This window comes from Dysidea avara, chromosome 2 (genome assembly GCF_963678975.1).
Source record: "Dysidea avara chromosome 2, odDysAvar1.4, whole genome shotgun sequence".
Lineage (NCBI taxonomy): Eukaryota > Metazoa > Porifera > Demospongiae > Dictyoceratida > Dysideidae > Dysidea > Dysidea avara.
Window position 1 is genome coordinate 29,517,277 of NC_089273.1, and position 22,045 is coordinate 29,539,321.

Below are 22,045 nucleotides of genomic sequence, written 5' to 3' on the forward strand. Positions count from 1 at the left end.
TTCAAACTAGGGGCCAAATTGAAGATCTTTATCCAAGAAACAAGTTGATACTTGTTGCAAGTTCATAGCATATTCCATTTCAAAGTTATGGTAATTTTTACCAGCAGCAAATTCATAATAAAGTCAACCCCCCACGAAATTACACCCTTAATCTACATTCTTTGTTTGCCATTTAATTGTTTCTTTTTATTCTAACCATGAGCACTGCAAGCTACATATACAACCAAAACATGGAGAGATACCAGAAGTGAGGCATACGATACTCTGAGATAAATCAACAAACGTCATAATTTATGTAGCTAGTTTTATCATCAGCTTAAACTCAAATTTGATTCTGTATAATATTTTAATGCATAAAACTCTAAAATTATACATGCTACTAAATATCAGTCACGTCTGCTGAAAAGCCTTAAAAGCCTTTTATGTATCTAACATACTGTATTGATAGTTACTTTTATGAACTGACTATAGGGAGATTATGGTCCTGAACTATACCTACATCTTGTATCCCCTTAAATATATAAATATTTGCCTTTAGAGAGACACTCCCCCAAGATGTGGTGGAATGACTGGAGTCTGAGGGCATAACCATGTAAGTAATGCAACTGGACAATTTGTGTTTCACAAATAATTTTGGTTCCATATAGCAAAACGTGTTCCATGTTTACAAGTTTAGCTAAAAAGCTAACAACTTCAAAAAAAGTATTTTCCAAATCTTTACAGCAATAAAAATTTAGCATACAGGTTTTAGAAACAGTATTATCAGTCAGACCTTCATCTAGGAAATAACTAAAGGGGAGTCACAATGAGAGTATATATTGGGGGATGATGGTATAAAGATCTTTGTGTTCATAGCTAGTTTACACACATGGCATCTAAAGGGGCATGCCATGCACCCAGGATATTTTAGATTCCCACAGGTGCATTAATTCTCAGGTACAACCTCTAAAGTACCTGCGAATGACCTACAGTACCTGAGAATGATGAGAAATAATCTCATGCTTGTATTCTCAGGTACAGTTCTGGGCTGTTGTACTAGGAAAATACACATGTCATGTATTTCATTCAATATTACAGTTGTTGTTGACGTATTCACTGAGATTTTGATTTATAGATTAAGGAGTTCATTTGTAAAAGTGGGTAAAAGGGGGGGGGGGGGTAAATAAAGCCCCCCCCCCCCAAATTAACTATTACAGAACCCCCATTGTAGTTAAAAGTGTTCATAGAGCAACATACATATAATTATTTAGCTACGTACCACAAGAGAGGAGCGAGGGTATACGTACATACCCCACCCCTAGATATCTCGCTCCACTTTTGGTTGTATATACAACCTGCAGTACTCATGGTGAGCTAACAAAATATACAAAAATTGAGTGGCAAGCAAGAATGTAGATGAAGAGTGTAATTGCGTTAGCGGTTGGATTTATATGAATTTGCTGCTGGTAAAAACCATAACTTTGAAATGGAATATGCTATGAGCTTGCAACAAGTATCAACTTGTTTCTTGGATATAGATCTTCAATTTGGCACCTAGTCTGAACAAATTGAGTGTTGTATGGGTGATATATAGACAGAGGTCACTATTTTTGAGCATAAAATGAGCTGTAGAGGATACCAAAGCTCAAATCTGCGATGGCCGATGGCTCTACATCTCAAAATACACTTCATGGTAGGTAGGTACTATGTGCAAAGTTTCATACTTTCTGTAAAAAGTGCACAATTTGCTCATTTTTGCTAGCTAAGCTGCTCTACTAATGTAAGAATACAGCATGCCAGTGGAAATATCAACTTAACAGTACAGTTAAGCGTTTTAGGCCAGTTTCTGTACTTGTATTGTGCATGAAAACCATAAAATCTACTGATGGACATCATAATGTATGGCTAAATAACAAGGAATCCAGTCACTCAATAGCTAATGCTGCCAAAAAATGGTAATTTATATAAGGTTCGTACTCCCTCTACATCAAAAATGTTGAAACCATTTTGATCATTGATAGCTAATGAACACAGGTAGCTATAATTATTATAAAAATTGGGCATTGTTTATTGCAGCTGTTTGAAAATCATATTGCTTGATAATACCTGTAATTGCAGTGGAACCTCTCTATATTACAAACATTATGGGACCCAGAATTGGCTTTTTGCTGTAATATATATTATAGAGGTTTTCCTCTTTCAGAGATAAAAATGTATTGACCTGACCTGTAACCTGTTGGTACCAAAACGTTTGTCCTTATTGTGGAGGTTTTTTCTATTGTGTCCTTAATTCAGGGAGTTTGTTAAAAGAAGTTCCACTGTTACTGTGTTAATTTTGATAATTCATTCTATACCCAATCAATCTGTTAATTATTTCAATCTAGCACTTACAATTAAATGTATGACAAGTTTGATCACCAGGAAGTGTAGCTAATAAATTGTAAGCAATAGACTGGCAGGCAATCACACACATTTTCAAGCAATTAACAAATAATTTTAGTCACCAATTCAAGTAGTCGCATAAAAACTTAAATAATTATTGCTCTCTGCTTTCCTGATACAATTTTGACTGTTAGCTATAGCTACTTGTATGATTCCCTAACTGCACTCATATGTGTGAGATTGCCTATACAAATTCTTGATGGCTGCTACTGTACAGTTCTATATATTTTACATACACTGTAAGCAAATTAAAAAAAAAACCTGGGAATTTTACATGATAGCTAGCTATAAAGAAAATCCCCTAAGTTAGGATTTTGGATATGTTGCTCTGTAAGAAGAGATTTAAAATGATATTAAACTTACTTTTATAGTATAATATTCACCTACCAGATAATTATCCTAAAAACTATTCCTACTAAGTTGCATGGTCGTATCTTAGTTCTGGAATAGAATATTTACATACTATAATTATATAACTAGTATTATAAGCTACCTAAAGAGTTAGTTTTAATAATGGACATTTTGGGACCAGCTGATTTTGCTGGTATAAGGAGAATTGTCCTTTTTTCACAGTATTGGTAGAGGTCTATAGGAACCATAGAAACTGTCCTTTAAGGATTATATATTAAATAAATTTTGTTTCTACATGTCCTCTTTTGCAGGCTTAGTAACAAGTCTAAATGTATTACTGAAATAACATGACTTTTCGGTAGATGTATGTATGTCAGTATGTATGTATCTGATCAGAATAATTCTTTGCTTTTCTTCTAGCAAAACTCACAAATGGCTATAACAAGGAAAAATATAGTGACTACATAATGCATAGTTTCACATTTCCACACACTAAGTTTTCGTAATCTGTCAAAAATAATATGCATGGCCTAGAGTTCCTACAAACAGTACTACAGTCTAACTAAAATAGCAAGCTACGGAATATTATGCAACTAGGTATATATGCAACTATTACAGCAAAAAGTTCCAAAAAGCATTCAGCACATTGCTGGATCAAGCTGTAGTGGATACACAAAACATTTAATGAATGACATTTATTAACTAAATACATATAGCTATACAAAGTACAATTGACATGTAACATATACCTATAGCACTCACAGACATGATATTTAAATATTTCATAACTTCATTCAATGAGTTTATTTTATTTTACAACCACTATCTAATTAAAATGCACTGTAGTCTGTTATTCAGTTATTATAGTAACAGCTATACATAGTAACTGTGACTATAGAATTTGAAAGAATTTTACATACATGCATGGTAAGACATTGAGACATGTTGCAATTAGGCCTGAGCCTACCTATGCTTTTAACACACTTTTGAACAATTCTCCCAAAATTTCTGTATTATCCTTAATCTCCCAGCATCTATTTTTCCATACATTTTTACATTCATATGAAATGGTTTTTTGTAGAAAGTAAAGTAACAGGGGAGTAGACGAGTAGTGTAAAGCAAATGCACAATACTTGGGAAACTAAGGGTTATACTCCAATTATGCATATTAATTTTGTGCCCAATTGTTTCGATCTTTATCCACTGTTATCTTCCTCATGCTTAAAAAAATGTGCATCATGCTACATAGGAAATGTACCTATGTACCTGTGGATTTGTATCAAAACAATTTATTACATTCAGCACTTACAGTGGTTTGCCATAACAGCTATGAACCAATGATTTTTAATAACAAGTGTGATCATAAAAATGACATAATTGTAGCCAATTCTTTGTCACCACCTTCACTTTGCCTTTTTTGAGGGTTTCACGTTTTTTACAGCTTGGCTGCTTTGGAATAGACACCACTTCTTTTTGTTATTTCATGCCCCAAAGCCTGCCTAGGCTTGAGCCAATTGTGCTTTGAAAATTGTAAACAAACTGTTGCTGTTGATGCTTTCATACTGTTGCTTTTGAGCAGTGCACAAAATTAATCCTATTATACTCAAACTTATGCTTTCAAAATCAAGATTATATACCGCGTTTTTCAGGTTTCTTGCGAAAGCACAAATTGGAAAAGGATCACGTGCATACATTCACATGCAATTATTTGAATTTTGCCAGAATAGCTAGCGTGTTTTTCAGGTGCAGGAACACCATACAAACTTCTAAATAACTTCTTCTCCACCAGGAATAGACTTTAAGATGTTATCCACCTTCTCTAGCATGTAATTATTCACGTGCTCACACTCCAGGGATCACGTTTATGTTTTGAAACCTGAAAAATACAGTACTCTAGAGTTGGCTGTTTTATTAGAGTATATCAGACTTTCGTGACTGCTATATTAGAGTGAGTAATCAGAATATCTTGATTTTCCATGAAGTGTAAATAATCAGCCAAGAAATAATAGTAGTACACATTTTCTTGATGTGCGGAGCAGTATTAAGGTATAATTATTGTGTTCATGATTATTTTGCTGCATTTTGGCATGCACATTGTGCAGCTTAATTCAAATTTTGAAAATTGTCCTACTTTGCTGGCATAATGCTTGGTGCTTTTGCTAGCCAATTATACTCAAAATTATGCCAGTATAATTGGCACAAGCCTAAGCCTTCCTATAGCTGGCTATGGGGCTTTGTTTTTAGTTGTCTTTATCTTACTACAGCAATTAGTATGACTGAAGAACTTTAATTGTAGTCTGTATGCATGTTTTGATTTACCTATTAAAATTTGGAATTTTAAATGTAGCATTAATCATAGAAAAGAAAAGAAGGGAGCTCACCTACGCCTACAAATATACTACTGGACATTTAATGTCTAATTCAGTCTGTATTGTATGAACAGTGGTATGCCAAACAGCATCTCTTGGGCTGCAGCAACATTAAACAGCAGGCCCATATATAGCTTTAGCCATTATCAAGTTATGCTTGTATGAAGGCATTAGCAAGTCAGTCAGGCAGTCAGTCAGTAAACAGAAAATTCTGTTAAACTAAAATTTCATAGCAATCTAATGCAAGCATTCGATTGCACTGAAGGCACTTTTGGGCTCGGCTATACCTAATACCAATGTGTAATGAAGGTATTATTTATATTTAGCTGGTTTAACAGTGATATTTTGGCCAGAAAAACCCAATCTTCATGTACATCATATATACTGTATGATTGTGTTGCTAATATCTACGAAAAAATAAAGTGTGAAGATCACAGAAATGAAATAGTTATGTACACTGTATGTAATTGAATGCACTACAGTGTTGCTGGTTAAGTAGCTGGATGTTCCATACAGTGACCTGAACTCTAAACAGGGGACTTAATGTATGTAGCTGAACTCACTATACAGAGATACTTACATTGTACTATACATGTAGCTGAACTCTTTACAGGGTGGCTTAAATTGTCTCCACAAGGTGATTTTGAACATAAATGAATTTTTTACAGGATGACTAGTAACATAACTAAACTCTCTACGAGGTGACTTGAACTGTAGCTGAACTCTGTAGAGTGTATCGTGTTATGTAGCTCAATGCAGAGAGACTTTTGACTTAACTGAATTCTGTACAGGGTGAGTTGTAACCTAGTCAAACTATCTACAGAATGTCTTGTTTGTAGGTGAATTCTCTTTAGGGAGAGTTTTAATGTAGCTGAGCTTTCTACAGGACGACTTGCATCTTACTGTAACTGAATGCTCTTCAGGATGACTTGCAAGGTAAATGAATTTGTTACAAGACGACTTTCTCTATGGGATGACTTGTTATGTATGCACCTGACCTCTGTCGATAGAGTGATTTGTAACAAAGTTGAAGTCTCCACAACTTACTTGTTGTTGTAACTAAGCTTTCTACAGGATAACTTGTAATGTAGCTGAACTATCTGCAGGGTGACTTGTTTTATATGGGCTCAAATCTGCCTCAGATTTCTACTATACCTTTGGAGAAACCATGCAAATATACTTTAATTCCACATTTCTCAATTCCTTATTGCAGGTATCCAACAGCACAACAGCGGGAAGGAAAATTTTGAACCTTTGTCAAGCTTCATGTTTTTGCCCAACAAAAATGGTGAATGTTTATTTCTTAGACTGTGTAAAATTACCACGCATGCCTTCCAACTAAACTTGTCTATATACAAGACTCCCCTTTAAGTGAAGATCCTCAACTCAGATTAAACTTTTTATGCTTGTAAATGAGTAATTTACCTCATGCATCACTGACTATCTACTATTACTAACACTAGTTATTACTTGTACAACACTGACCATATGATTATCAATCAGAGTCACTGTTTTACAAGTAACAGTTGAAGCTTTCATCTGATTTGTAATCACAAAGGGCTGCAGGCCTGAAAGTGGACTGTTTACAAATTAGATAAAGCCAAATGGGTATGATATATAAACTGTTCAGTACGGGGCGTGTGCAGGTAAATAGCACCCACTTGTTAAATGAAAATTATGAAAGAGCTAAGGCTTATATTGTCTATTATGGAGAATTGTGTCCAAGAACAATATTACTGTCTTGGTGGTTAGCTAATATGTTGGTAGTCAATTTTGCATAAACAAACACATGGTATACTGATAATGATGCCATTCAGTTCAGCTTATGTACTGCTTCCCAATGAGAGCAAAATTGTAACTGTTATTGATTTTTAATAATAATGCTGTACGTAGTAGTCTTCTTAATTAATGTATTAATTCTTTGATGCCTTTGAACCAGATGGCATTTGTAATGCAGTTTACATATTAATAATAAATCAAATTCAACACCAAATCCTTGACACATGCAAGCAAATGTTGCATACATACATTTTAAATGGATATACATATCAATACCACTAAGATTGTTTGTTGTAAATACTATGTTTTACTGTTAAAAGTAACACATACATACCTTGATCATTGAGAAATGCACTTAAATCATTTTTCTCAAGCACTTTCAAGAGACAATCATTTGCAGCCAAAGCAGCAGTAGGCTGCCATTTCTTTGCCTTCTTTCCAGCATAATCACATACGCCCTTAACTATGATACATCCAATTTTGTCATACCCCATGAGACCAAAGCCTTCCATTTCAAACCCTTTAGCTTCTTTGCAGTGAGCTTGAATATACTGCTCCCTTTTCTTTGGATCATCTAAAAGCTCAGGTTTGCTTAGAATCGGACCAACAATAGCAGATGAATGCCGCATTTCATCCTTTGTACATGGAAATTTCCAATCATGATTATCTTTCAAAAAATTTAATACGGGTTCATGTGCATTTAACACTTCACCTCGTGGAATAATATCTCCCTCCTTTGATTTCACAATTGAACAGTCATGAATTCTTTCTGAAATCAACACATCACCAAGCCTAACTTTATTTTCAGCAAAGCCAGCTGCAACACCAAGAGCTACAAAAACCTGCATATTTGGAAAGACATCTCTATCAGCATGCATTGCAGCATCTCTTCCACGCCCTTGTGCAACTCTGGTGACAGCTACCGGACATTTTCCAAATATTCCAATAAAAAATTTTTGTTTTCTAGGATCAGGACCATCACTTTTTGTACACAGAACCTCTAATATCACATCACTACCATCTGGTGGTTTTAGGTGGCATTTGATGGCACGATCTTCAAAGTCATTAACCACAACTATCATCGCCTGCACTTTTGCAACCATCTCTTTTTCCTTCATCTCTAGATTTTCAAATTTTTTAAGCTCTTTTGGCTGAAATTTTTTGGCATCTTCATACATTTTGTTCAAATCTTTTTCATCATATAACGGTTCTGCAAAAAAATACACATATAGGGTTTGTATGTATGCATTATACAGTATAGTAGTGCTGTATAGTAGAGATCATGAAGGTTTACATCTTCCCACTAGAACCAGAAACCAGCCTCTTTATGACAGTATCAGTTATAGGTAAAGTACCTTCAGTCAAGATCCAAAACACTTTTAACTACAACAGAATTATTTTAGCCTTATATTTTAGTGACTGAATGACTAAACTAATGCCTCCAGACTAACATAGCCCCAAAAAAGCTAAGGCCAAGCCAAGATGGTGCACAGCTTATCGTCACCGCTCACATGGGATTTAAGTATTGAGCAAAAATTCATAAGTACATGATAGTCGTTGCTCCTGTTCCTGAACAAGTTTTGTAGACGTAGCAAAAACTGTAATGTCTCTGTCAGGGGCACAGAGAAGGGAGGACTGTAGCCCCTGTCAAAGAGATTATGGAGAGACTTAGTCACTCTTAGATTATCTCCAGTTGTCATTGAACACGCATCAAGGTTAATATAATCTAATAGAACAGTCACACTGTCAGCAAATATTAATGTTGACTGTACTGCTGGAATCACACTTGAATTCAAGTTTGGAGAGTCCATTATCAAAAATTCTTGCAGGAAGGGGGCATTCCCTCAGACTGTCAACTGTATACTTTAGTATAAATTACCTAATTAATGAGATACCCTAATAGAGCAATCACCGTAATGCAGAAACGTTATACCAATAATCTGCTAAAATCACTAACACATTCAATCTCAGAGGGTATAATTTTCAAAATTCCTGAAGGACTGGAGGTATTCCCTAGACCCCTTGATTGGCAAGCTTCAAGTTAAGCTCAGGGCATGTCATCCCCTGGATAAGTCTAGCTACCCTAAAGGTGCCTCTTCCTCGCCTAGTCTTTGTGTGTGAAACAAACAGAATGATGACTGTTGTATCTGTTTATTATTATTTATTTATTTATTTATTAAGGCTTTACAGCACAAGTGCTGAAGGTCTGTAGGACACCTGGTCCTACAGCCTATTTAAAGTTGTTACAGAAAGTATGTTTGAAAAGATGTTATCTCAGTGGCAGATCTAGGAATTTATAAAGGGGGTTTCCAGTTTAGAATGTGGACATGTACACTGACATAGGTGAGTGTGCTTCACCATGCATGCAAATCATGCATGTACTAGGGAAGTGTGGGGGCATGCTCCCCCCAGAAATATTAGTAAAATAAATATTTATGGAGTCTATTTACGGAGTGCCGAGCATGCACATCGCTTAGTATAGGAACACACCACAATAATTAATTAAAATACTCGACTGTTGCATAATTATTTTTTCAAAAGTGGGTTTCCATGGAAACCTTGAAACCTACCTAAATCTGTCACTGTAGCTGTAGCACCTTCAATGAATTTTAAGGAATTGTACACTGTATTTCATGTTCGGCATTAAATTCAGTCTACACAGTACAAGAGCAATTACGTATTAATTCAATTGTTAATAGTACGAATAACAAAGTGTGTGTACTATATTTGGTTGGCATATAAAATTTGTGGTGTTGGACTGTGTTGGTGCATGAGGTAGGCAAAAGCTCAATCAAGTTGCAACTGTTTTCAAAAATGCCTTTAATGTTGTACCATGTATTTTCATGAAATATGAAAAAATACCTCCCGCCTTCATGACTTTAATATCCCTGATGATAAATTGTGAATCAACTTTGCCTGGACTAAGGATACATGTTTGATATTTCAGTGTAGTGTGAAGGGCTGTGCAACAGTTTGAACATAATCAAAGTAGTATCTTAGAAAATTGTTAATCTAAAGGGACCTATGCAACAAAAAGTAGTGAAACAAGAGATGAATGATGGTGTTACAGCATAACTCAGTGATACTTTGGCATTGAACAAAATAATAATAGCTAATGATGGTGTTACAGCATAACTCAGTGGAAAGTCCCTACTTTGGCATTGAACATTCATCTCTTGTTTCACTACCTTTTATTGCATAGATCTCTACTTCATTTTAAAATTATTTTTTTAAATACTAGTTTGTTTAGTTTTTTGTTGTTGTGACACAGCTAGCTACAATGTAACGTGTATTAGTCCACTTGTATTTTCCACATCTGTAGGTATAGGGAAGGCAGATACCATCACTTATAAACATCTTGCCCATTTTCTCAGTGAGAAGTGGGTTCCCCATATTCTGTGGTTATGGACAGGCTTTATTGTAGTTTGCGGTTCTCCTTGCTGCAGTCTTCAGTAATATGTATCAGGGGATCGCGTTCTAGATACAAGCGTCCCTGTGTGCCTTCAGCTGTCAACCTTGTATGCTGTTGCTGAGGGGCATGCACCTGTCTCCTTTAGAACAATAATGTAGCTAATTGTGCTTGCGTCTTTTTCTTATAACAATAGCTATGTCTATCAGAACAATGTAACTTGTAACTGTTCTATCAAGCATGACTGTTGTATTAGAGAGTTTAGAGCACAAACACACAAATATATGTGACTGGATCTACGAAAACCGTTCTTATCGCCCAAGACAGGAAGTTAGATTTTTTCACACAAACACAAAGCTTAATGAATGCACTATCAAGTTTCACTGCCACAGTCGACCAGAGTAAAGTGGTCTGCTTTTGCTGGTTGCTTTTCTAGAGCACAGTGGCAAGCCGTACGAGTGATCTGGGGTCTTGATGGAGCCCTGGCCAACCAGGAGATGGCTGTGTGTGGCTGTACAGCTCTGTAGTGTTGGACAATGACCTGTGCTGTAAAGTTCCTTTCATTTTAGCCAGTTCTGAGCCCTGAATGGCCTATAACTTGGCCTAATTCATCCCAGCACGTCTCTTTTCAATTTTTGAACACCATCTTGCCCGCCTTCCAGGGCCCCCGCCTCCCACCCTTCTGGAGCTCGCCTGATACAGACAACCTCGGTTTAAAAACTATCTAAAATGGCAGGAAACTTAGCTGTTGGCTACTTCTTCAGTGGATGATCAGGAAGGTAAGAAATTGTTGTGAAACGTGTGAAAATTTGGTATGCATAGCTACCACCATTGGCCAGCTACAACACACAGAATATTTAAAACCGACGTTTCTCGATACTTTTAAATGGGCGATAAGACCGGTTTTCCCAGAGACAGTCACATATGACAAGTTTACATACAATACAGCATTTCAATAAATAAAAGAAAAAGAAAGTCTTCATGCTCAAACTGTGGGAAGAGAGGAAAACTCTGCCAAATCCTGTGTCGATGGAATCGTTGCCATTACAGATGTAGCATTGCCACATTAAACATCGATAGCAACAGGTTATTAGAGTGACTGTTGTATTAGAGTATATCGAGTCAGCCAAGGGGTGTGAAGCTAGCTAGACCAATAAGGAGTGAGGTGATCTTGTTTATTGTTAAGTAAATAGATAGATTATTAATAGGTCAGGTCTCTTTACTCTTGCTAGTCCACATAGATCTTTATTTGGTGGGCATGGTCGCAAACCTATCGCGAGCTGGATCCCAATCATGAAGTTGTAGATATTTAGCAAGGTACCTCTTATAGTAGCGCCTAGACTGAAGCACTTCTGAAATCAAGCTCTGAAATAGTTCTGTGGCATCTTATGTGCTCAAAGAAGCGTTGATACGGAAAATTAATGCCTCAGTATGGTTTTGTTATATAGATGAAGAAATATAGCAGCCTGATTGAAGATAAAAGAAAAGACAAAGCACAGAGGGCTTACACTCTTCGGAACCCAAAAAGGCACATCCCACTGGTGGGTGTGTTATTGTGGTATAAAATTGTGACTGTGCGTTGCTTTGTTTACCTCTAGCCTTGCGACTGTGGCCAGTGAGGCAGGCAGTCAGTGAGACTAAAATTCAAGTTTTGTCGATTTTTAAAAAATTCTATATCTGGTCACCTGTAAGTATTTTGTTGTATTTAATGCTGACTAGCACTATTCCATAAAGGTGATTTTCATTGCGTGAAATGCCTCTAAAATGATTTTTGAAGGCAGAAATTTGGGTGGCATGCAAAATGTTTGAAGGGATCCCTACTTAAACAGTACTACCATACTGTTTGATATGCAAAATGGCTACATATCTCAGTAATGATTGGTATTGGAGCACGTGTTTGTTATTCAGTTATAGCCTCATATGTCTGCTGGCATCTTTCTTCCTTTTACATGGTGATATAGGAGCTCATTAATGTTACAAAAAAAACTTAATTTTATGAACTACAATAATGGATCATTACAATAGAAAGTGATCATTACCTGAACTGAAAATTTAATCAAAACTTTAGCCATGCTAGTTTATAGCTAAGGTATATTTATATCACAGCAGCAGTAGGACCTGTAGAATATGCCAGAATGATTTTGGGAAAATATGTGTTAAAATTAGCTGGAATAACAGGACAATTTACTGCAATAATTTATAGAACTCATAAATTTTACTTGCAGTATAACATAAAGTTCTCTTGGAGACATCTATCAAACACTGCGAACATATGCAATAATTTGTGACTGGATCTGCAGTATGAGCATTTTTCAAATTCCATTTTCTTTTATCTAGATAATATTTATTGATAGTTATAGCCTCACAATTGCAAGGGTTTAAAGTCAGTTGCCACTGAACAGACCAGTCATATATAGATGCGAGATAAATCCTCTTGAAGATTCAACTGACAAAACATTTGCATTGATGGAATATTGTCAATAAGTAGCTTTAAAGAAAAAGATTTAATGAAAGATGTAACGTCATTTATATACAAAACAAATCCAAAATGGATCCTTGTGGAACTCCTGATAAAACTGAAGCAGCCAATTGGATATCCGAAACCTGAACAACTACCCACCTGTCACTAAGACAACAGCTAATTTTAACATTAATCCCAACAAAGAATATGCTGTCCCACTTTGAACTCTGTACTACAACAATGACATTTTCACAAGTTAGAAAAGGTACAATGAAGAGCTGTTCAATGGGCCAGTGTTTGGCAGCATGGGAATGCCAGTTGTAGCAGTGGCCATACTGAGTTCAATAGCATGCAGATACTGACAGCAACACAGAATGATGATGCACACAAATACATATAACCTTTGTACTTATCTATGAGATAAAATTTCCTGGAGTGAATCCTGAAATGCAAGATACTCTAATAGAGCAGTCACTTTATATTTTGAGTTGACTGCTCTATTAGGATAGGCAAATGCTCTATTAAGTAGCATAATCTTTCTTAGCAGTGTTTGAGAAATGTCTCCAAGAGAATATTGTATTATACTGCAAGTAAAATTGATGAGTTCTTATAGATGTGAACGGATCTGCAAGAATCCCACATGTTAACACAAGCCTAATTTTACAGTAGAATGCAATAAGCGCAATAGGTAAATATTTACGAAATCAAAAATATCTGTAATTTTTTGAGCGCTTGTATCACAATGAAGTAAGGTGATAACAACAAAGTCCTTGATAGCATCATGATCCCCAAAGCAGGAGGAGTTTGAAAATCTTCGTTTTGTGTCAGTACTCCCAAAATATGGGTGCTAGTTTGCCTCTTGTTTGACGAGCGGTTCACAATCATTTTTCTCATGTTTTCACCTTCACCCTGGTCACAGGAAAGGCCAGGAAGACATAACTTAACCAATTGGCATATTCATAGAGAACCCAATGATGTAAGTTGCATCCCGGTAGATGACTGCATTCGTAAGTTATGGCCATTTAATTATAAAGCGCCTGTAGTTTATTTTCCATAAATCAATTTGCCACTTTGAATTGCCGTAACTTCGAAAGTTCATGGCTTCTGGAGCTGAAACTCTGGTTGACCATTCCTTTGCTGGTGAAGTTACCATAAATTGGGAAAATTTCAGCATTGAAAATATTTGTTGTTGCCATAACATATTTTGTCATTTTGACTAATGATGAAAATATATTACAATGAATTTAAAACATAGAGGCAGAAAAAAACTAATAATGCTAATGCCAAAGGTCACGTTTATTTTTAAAATATAGCCACTACATCTACACTTGTTATAGCTCAATAGCTACCCTGTAATTTAGATCAACTGGATTGGTCGATTGCGGTATGAAAGTGATGCCTTGGTGATGAGAACCTGACACTTGTGATTCATGAATTTTCATTGTGTTGGAGGATTTACCATAACATGCCTTAGCCATATTCCCTCATGGGTGCAAAAATTTGTCACTTTAATTTTCGTTGATGCAGTAAGGGTGAAACTATTTTGATGATAACACTGTCCTGATTAACATGTATGGTAGTAGGCTTAATGGAGTGAACTTAAAAAAAATTGCACAATTGTAAGGACATATACTAAAATTATACATTGCAACATAGTAATGTATGTATCAAACAGTACAGTAGTACTGTTTAAGTAGGTATCCCTCCCAAAAAATGACACATGCCTCCCAAAATGCTGCTTTTTAAAACCATCCTAAAAACATCTGATGTGACAAAATCACCTTTATCAAACAATATTAGTCTATCTAACATCAAATGCAACATCAAAAACAAGAAAGCACTTCCAGATGGAAGGATATAGAATTTAAAAGAAAAATCACTGAAACTTGAATATTCATCTGCCTCCCTGTCTGCCAGCAGACTACAGTCACAAGGCTGGAGGCCAAATGAAGCAGTGCACAGCCACCATTTTATGCCATAACAACAAATTCATCAGTGGGATGTGTCTTTTGGGATTCTGACGAGTGTGTGCCCTCTGCGCCTTGTCTTTCCTTTTATATCCAATCAGCCTAGTCTACTTCCTTTTCCATACAATGAAACCAAATTTAGATATTAATTTTCCCTATCAACGCTTTCCTTCAGCCGCATATTTTGATGCCACACACTTATCGAAGTATGTGGCCAAACAAACAAATTAGGATGTATGTATATTAAATATTACTAAACCATAAAAGTAAAGTAGGAGTCCAAGCAATAAAAAGTAGTAAAGCAAGAGATGAATGATGGTATTACAGAGGGAAAATCCCTACTTTGGCATTAAACAAAATGATTGTTATAACATGTCAATTTAGGGATTTTCCTATCGAGCTACGTTGTAATATATACCATCATTCATCTCGTTTCACTTCTTTTTAGTGCTTGGATCCCTACTTCATTTTTAAATTAATACTTTTAATATGCTATGTTTATTAGAGGGTTAGTTGCCTATGTTTTTAAAATCGGGATCAATCACTATATGTGACCGGATTTGCGAAAAAGTACCTTTTTCACACACAAATTTTGACCCAATTTTTGAACTTTGAAATTTCATAACTTCTTTATCATGGCATATAACTGTCTGAAATTTCCGTGAGACAAGCCACAGTATCTGGTTATAGTTTATATATAAAAATCAGCTTAATTGGTGTAAGGAGTCAAAGGTTACAATGTTTCGTTTGCTGACATGTAAAATGTGTGGAAAAGGTACATTTTCGCAAATCCGGTCACATATACTACTGTATAAAACAAATGGGGAAAGTTGCAGCACAAGATCCATAGGAAACTTTGTTGGCCCAATTGTACAAACCGATTTACAAAACCACAACAAGCCATTTGTAGGCATGTTTTTTTGACCACTACAATGAAAGCATGCTATGGGTAAAGTAGGAACTTTTTAACAGTTGACTAGGAAGAAAGATACATATTGGCACATTGATTGATTGAATGATTAATCTCCAAATACTTTGCCATTGGCCGTTCCTCCGTACTGGAGTATACACAAAACAATACAACAGAGAAAATTGTAGCTAGCTATACAACATACACAAAAACAAACAACACAACAACCTTACAAAAGAAACAATTGCAAGTAACTGAACAACACAAAATACAAATAACAACTGCTGAAATTAAATAATGAATGAAGAGGCTGCCATGAAACTCAGAGATGTCCTGAAACAAGTTTTCAGGAAGAGAATTCCACCATGAAGATGTCCAATGTTGAAAGTGTTTCTGACTGAATGTTTTGTTTGGACGAATTGTAGTAATATGATGGACAGGACATCTGGTTTCATAAAAATGTGCACGGCCAAACTGAAAAATAAGGCTGAGAGGTATACTCCCGCTGATGTAATAATCATGAAACAATTTTAAAAGGGAGCGATACCTTTATCAATATAAGTACTACATACATTGTTCCAGAATATATTTTATGTATGCTCTATTAAAAACCTCAAAATGTGCACTCTATTAGAGTAGCTACGTAGTACAACACTATTACCAAATATTGAAGTAAATGTAAGTCTTAGATAGTTCTATGTATGTTCTATTAGAAGTCCTCAAAAAATGTACACTCTATTAGAGTATTACAATAATATTACTAAATATTAAACTAAACTGACAATACATTTGTTCAGTAATCATCATTGTGTCAGTATAAAATTATTGTAAGTATATAAAAACAAACCCCAAGGTCAGCCATAGGCTGGTTTTGGGGTGTTATAAAGTACAAAAAGAAGTGAAATCCACACAAAAACAGCCAAGCTGTGAAAAAAATGGTGTGGCCTTGAAATCCTGGGTCAAAAAAGTTGTGAAATCAAAGGTGGCAGCCAAGAAATAGCCAGATTGAAGTTAATACTAATAAATATTAATAATGGATATGCATTATTACAATTTATTTGCATTAACATCATTGCAGCCATTTCTTGGTGCCACTTTTTGATTTCACAACTTCTCACCTAGGGTTTTTAAGGCTGCATCATTTTTCATAGCTTGGCTGTTTTTTCATTGATAAATAATTCCTCAGGTAGAAAAAGGTTGAAATAAAAGGTAATTTTTCATAATGCTATCAATAGAGCACATTGTTTGCACTATGCCGTATTAGAGCTTCAATGTACTAGCTATCACAATATACCCATAAAATGTACTCATTCATTATTTTAGTCGTCAGTACATTCTATGCAACAGTAGAGGTGTACCGATGTGTTTTTTTTTGCATGTACCAATATCCGATATTGATGTCACCAAAAGAAGCCGATAACCGATAATTGATCCGATATTTGCATTATAGTTAAAAGTGTACATTTACCTACCCTACAACAACATGTGCATGTATTCATTGCTATACTCTGCCTGTGGTGGTACACAGCTTGGGTTTCTATTGTGCAATCCAGACAATTAGGCACCCACAAACATTTTTATGTATACTCCCATGAAGCCTTATACGGATATTTCTGCATTACTCTGCATTCTAATGGTTTGTGAGAAAGCTGGTACAGCAAGTTTCCTTGGTTATCCTGTGACCCTTATTTTTATTACAAGGTACTCTATAACTGCTTCATTTATAAAGACTGTGATAAGCTTTCCAGCAACAGACAGTAGAATCGCGTGTATTTATATGGCTTCTCGTAGCGTAGCGCTTGTTTCAAAGTGAATAATAAGCAAGAGCCACATGAATAATGTAGAAAACCAATGCACAATCCGTTTATGTACAAACTATTGCTACTGTATAAATATCGGTAGCGATATCGGTCCTCCTGATGTTCTGTACCGATACCGATATTGGTAAAAATTACCATATTGGTGGCCGATATTATAGCCGATCCGATTATCGGTACACCTTTATGCAACAGTCTCATCAATTACAGACCCATCGGTAAATCTGTTGTAGACTGATCTGTTTTAAAACTGTCAAATGAGTGGATTAAATGTAGGCGTGTTTTGAGGACTGTTCTCCACATGTACATTGTACGTACATAACAGACAGAACATGGCTTTAAAAAGCATAAGAAATTTTAGGAATTTTAAACTAGAGTAGGGACAATGTAGTATCACTGCAATTAAAGTACTGAAACAAGCTGGATTGGATTAGTACATAATGTCCAGATACTGTGAAAGAAGAAGTGAATATCCCTACTGTGCAGTCTGTGCTACGGAGATATTAAAATCAAAATGCACAGTAGTGATATCCACTTGTTATTGTTTACAATATCTGGACATTACATACTACTCCAATCCAGCTTGTTTCTAGTGATGCACTGATTCCACTTTTCACCACCGATCCGATACCAAGTACATTTTTGGTGGAAATGGCCGATACCGATCCAATACTGATATTTTGCCACACTGAAGCATTAACTGAGGTACTGCTAACAAAATTTATATGCCATTACTGAAAGATTGCATACAAACATTAGCCTAAACAGCTTGTAAATCCAACAATAGTGTATAAATCAGCTTACTAAATTTGTTATAATTAAATAAACTGCAGTTTGCTGGTTATCCAGTGTACAGGCTCAGCCTTATCTCATACTTTAGTCATAATCACAATCATGATAATCATCAATCATGAAGTTAACAAAACTATTATTTATGGCTTCTTATTTCGTGGCTTGCTGCTGTTTCCACTGTACTAATAATGCTAGTTGCTGACTTCTTTTAAAGAATTCATGGCTAATATCAGCTCTTGCTCAGCTCCATTTCGATGCACTACAGATTTCACCATCACGAATAGCAATTACGAGAGCAATTAAATGATGTCATAATTGTGACCGGATCTGTCAAAAAGGGACATAATCGCACAAGCCTAAATTTACAGTTTAAAGCATTGAATACATTGGGTGAAATACTTGTGTATTATTGAAAAAATTCCGTGTTTTTTTTTACCCCTGTTTCGTAGTGAAGAAAGGGACTAACAATAAAAACCTGGATATCATCTTATTCGCCTGCTCAAGAGGAGTTGGAAAGAAAATCTTTGTTTCGTTGCAGTAGACCCAAGGATACATACGTTATGAGCGTTTGTTTACGTCATGTCGAAGTGATCGTACGCGATCGATTTTTCTTTGTGAATTTAGCCTATTTATGCAGTGAAGAAGGGTGAGTAAAGGACAAACTTACCCAGTAATTGATTCCCCTGTCCATGGCGAACACAATGATGAAAAGTCTAACTCCGTACCTCAATCCATTGGTAAGTTACAACTGTTTTTGTAAACGCATGTAATTTATTTTCCCTATACTTGCTGTACAAATCGATTTTTCTGCTGTTGCTACTTAGTAGGGCTGTAACTCCCAAATCTATTGGCATATGAAGCTTAAACGTCGCCAGTAGGTACACTTGGCTAAGTAGATTATAAATATTTAATAACCAGGAATTCGAAAAATATGCGATTATGCCCTGTTTTCGCAGATCCGGTCACATATATACAAAATATCGGTCGGTATCAGACATTTATAACTTTACCGATACTAGTTCGATACCACCAAAATAGAGCTAATATTGATACTAGTATCGGTATAAGTGCATCACTACTTGCCTCAGTACTTTTTGTCATGGTACTAAATTGTCCCTACTCTAGTTAACAATTCCTAATTTTCTTATACTTTTCCTGGTGGCAGGCAAAATCTCGTCTAACAGTTCACCAAACTACTGCACATGTATTCCAATAATATTATGTTGGTGCAATACATGCATATCCAGAGATTGAAGCCATGCTATCTTATGGCCACTCTAGTGTATGGAAGGATAAAGGTAAGACAATAGCGCAAGTATTGCAATAATTATTATGTCAAAGGTTTCTTAAGTGAATTCTGTAAAAGAAATAGGGCCGTAGCTGAAGCCACTTTCCGCTTGATTGAATGTGTTAGGAAGGCAGGTAGTCAGTAGAAAATAAAATAAAAATTTATGATTCTTGATGAAATTGTTTCGAGTTGATCTGAAAACACATTCTACCAAACCAATACTGTCATGTTCTCAAGAGGAGAAATTGAGACAGGGTTTTGTGTAATATTATATCACGGGCCATGCCCAAACCTTCATCGTCCCTAATATACACAGTACTATCGTACCGTATGATTGGCTATTTTGCTCATTGATAGAAGTCATACAATTATTGGAATAGTTATCCTTTCTTTTGTTTAAATGTATTTCAGAATACTTAATAATTACAAAAAAGTAAACAAGTTATAATCTACTGGTTAAATTTACATCTTAAGTGATGATCTTTATCACATAAATTAAATGACACATACAAGATTATAAAAATTCTTACACCTACCAAATTAATAAACAGCTTATATTAGGGCTGAGCGATACTACCGTTTTAGCAATACATCGCAATATTTTGAAAGTATCGATATCGCGATATTTTGTTATTAACTATCATGGTACCATGCCTGTACATTACTGTCATTAAAAATCCATTTGTTATGCAGTACTTGGTTAAGAATCCTTGTAAATGATAAAGTCCACCCATCTGGTTTCCCCTGCAGAGAGGTGTGAACACCATAACAACCTCAAAGCATGTGTTACAATAACTGTTACTGTAAACAAGGATGATAGTGGCTAGTTTGCTGTCACCTATAAGGACTTCCTGCAGGAATGCTGAGCAATACACTATGTAGCACCAGCTATGATTGACTTATTTGTAAGTATCGTGAACTATTCAGTATTGTGAATAGTGGCTTTAGTATCGATTGTGATACTAAAATGGCAGTATCGCTCAGCCCTAGCTTATATATTATGCATTAGCAACCTTACCTCCATCCTCATCTTGCTCATATTTTTCCTCAACAATTCCTATGAATGTATACATGTCAGTGAAGTCACTGTGTAAGTACAGAACAATAGATTAGAGTATTACTCCTATAATACCAGGGCTCACGATAAGAAATTTTAAGTGCTAGGACAAATTTCCTAACAACTAGAAAGTTGCTCGGACAAAAACATTTTTTGTTCGGACAATACATTGTGTGCTGTATTATACATGTACTGAATGTGGTGACTGGTCTAATCTATTGTATTCATCTTGTTTTAGGAGGGAACTTCTGTAGGGTGTTTAAATTATTCATTTCATGTATATGATTTAATTATTACAATTTGCACTAAATAAGAATTTTAATTTCATTTAGTTATTACAGTTGAGTTAATGCAAGTTAGTCATCATCTAGGTCAGTCCGACCAATAAACTCATCCCAGTCACCCAAGTGTAACTGATACTCCTCAGTAGTTGCGTCAGTCTCTTTTTCAGGCCGACGTGGTGGTGCTCTTGTATCTTGCACTGTTCTACGCTGCTTAGCGTCCCACCAAAGCTGAACAGCTCTAGAAGGATCCCAATCTGAAAAGGGTGGACTGTCCACAGTAATTCGAAGAAGATTGTCAAGCTGGCCTTCACCTAGGCTGGTTCTTCTTTCAGTTTTTATCATTTTCAGTGTTGAAAAGACCTGCTCAAGATGCCCATTTGACATAGGTAAGCAAAATATCAATTCAACTAAAGTTAAAATATTTGCCCATTTCTTGGAATCAGTGCAATTAGCTAGTTTCCACCAAACAGTCTGGCAGTCATCTTGAACCAGGTTAAGGTAAGTTTTGGCATAATAAACCATCTCAAGCCACTCTTCTAAGACCGTTAAGTCTACACCTGCTTTCGTCAGTGGCACTGAAAAGTGATCTACAATATTCTGTAGTGAAGCATTTGCAAAATCATCTTTTTCAGTTCTGTTCCACCCATGAGTGGCAAGAACAACAAGGATATCAGTAAGCAAATTAACGTGCTGCAGTTTTACATGGTCTTTTAAGCAATCTATGACAGCCTCCATGTATTCATTCTTGTGCCTACTGAGGTAAGCCACAGAAGTCTCATAGTGTGTTACTTTTGTCCCCTGATAGGTGGTTTCAGTAGCTGATTCCGATTCATCTCCTGACTGCACACGTGACATAACCTTCTTAACAGTAGAGAGATCATTGAATGTGGTTGTTTTCAATTTTTCAATAGATTTCTTAGTCTTCAAGATACCCTCAATTGCTTCTACTACATTTATTTCAGTGGACTGTAGACTTTTGCTAAGCATGGCAACTGGTTTCAACAAATCTGCAAATAACGTACATGCCAGAAAGATTCTCCCATTTTGCCACTTCAAAATATAGCCTTTTAACTTCTGTTTATCGGCAGATGCAACACTACTGTCCTCGGTCAAACTACACAGGTGACTAAGGTAAGCACC

The 22,045-nt window shown here is 35.8% G+C and overlaps 1 protein-coding gene across 1 annotated transcript in view; it reads right to left on the bottom strand.

The window, feature by feature from the left end:
• Positions 1–3,265: 3,265 nt before the first annotated feature.
• LOC136247038 (death domain-containing ATP nucleosidase-like) overlaps positions 3,266–22,045 on the bottom strand; it is a 103,871-nt gene continuing 85,091 nt past the window's right edge. Inside the window, exons 6-8 of the mRNA XM_066038637.1 lie at positions 20,583–20,621; positions 7,255–8,130; positions 3,266–3,431 (exon numbers count right to left, since the gene is read on the bottom strand). Coding sequence (XP_065894709.1) covers positions 3,427–3,431; positions 7,255–8,130; positions 20,583–20,621 — 920 coding nt within the window. The 3' untranslated portion in view covers positions 3,266–3,426. The remainder of the gene's footprint in view (positions 3,432–7,254; positions 8,131–20,582; positions 20,622–22,045) is intronic.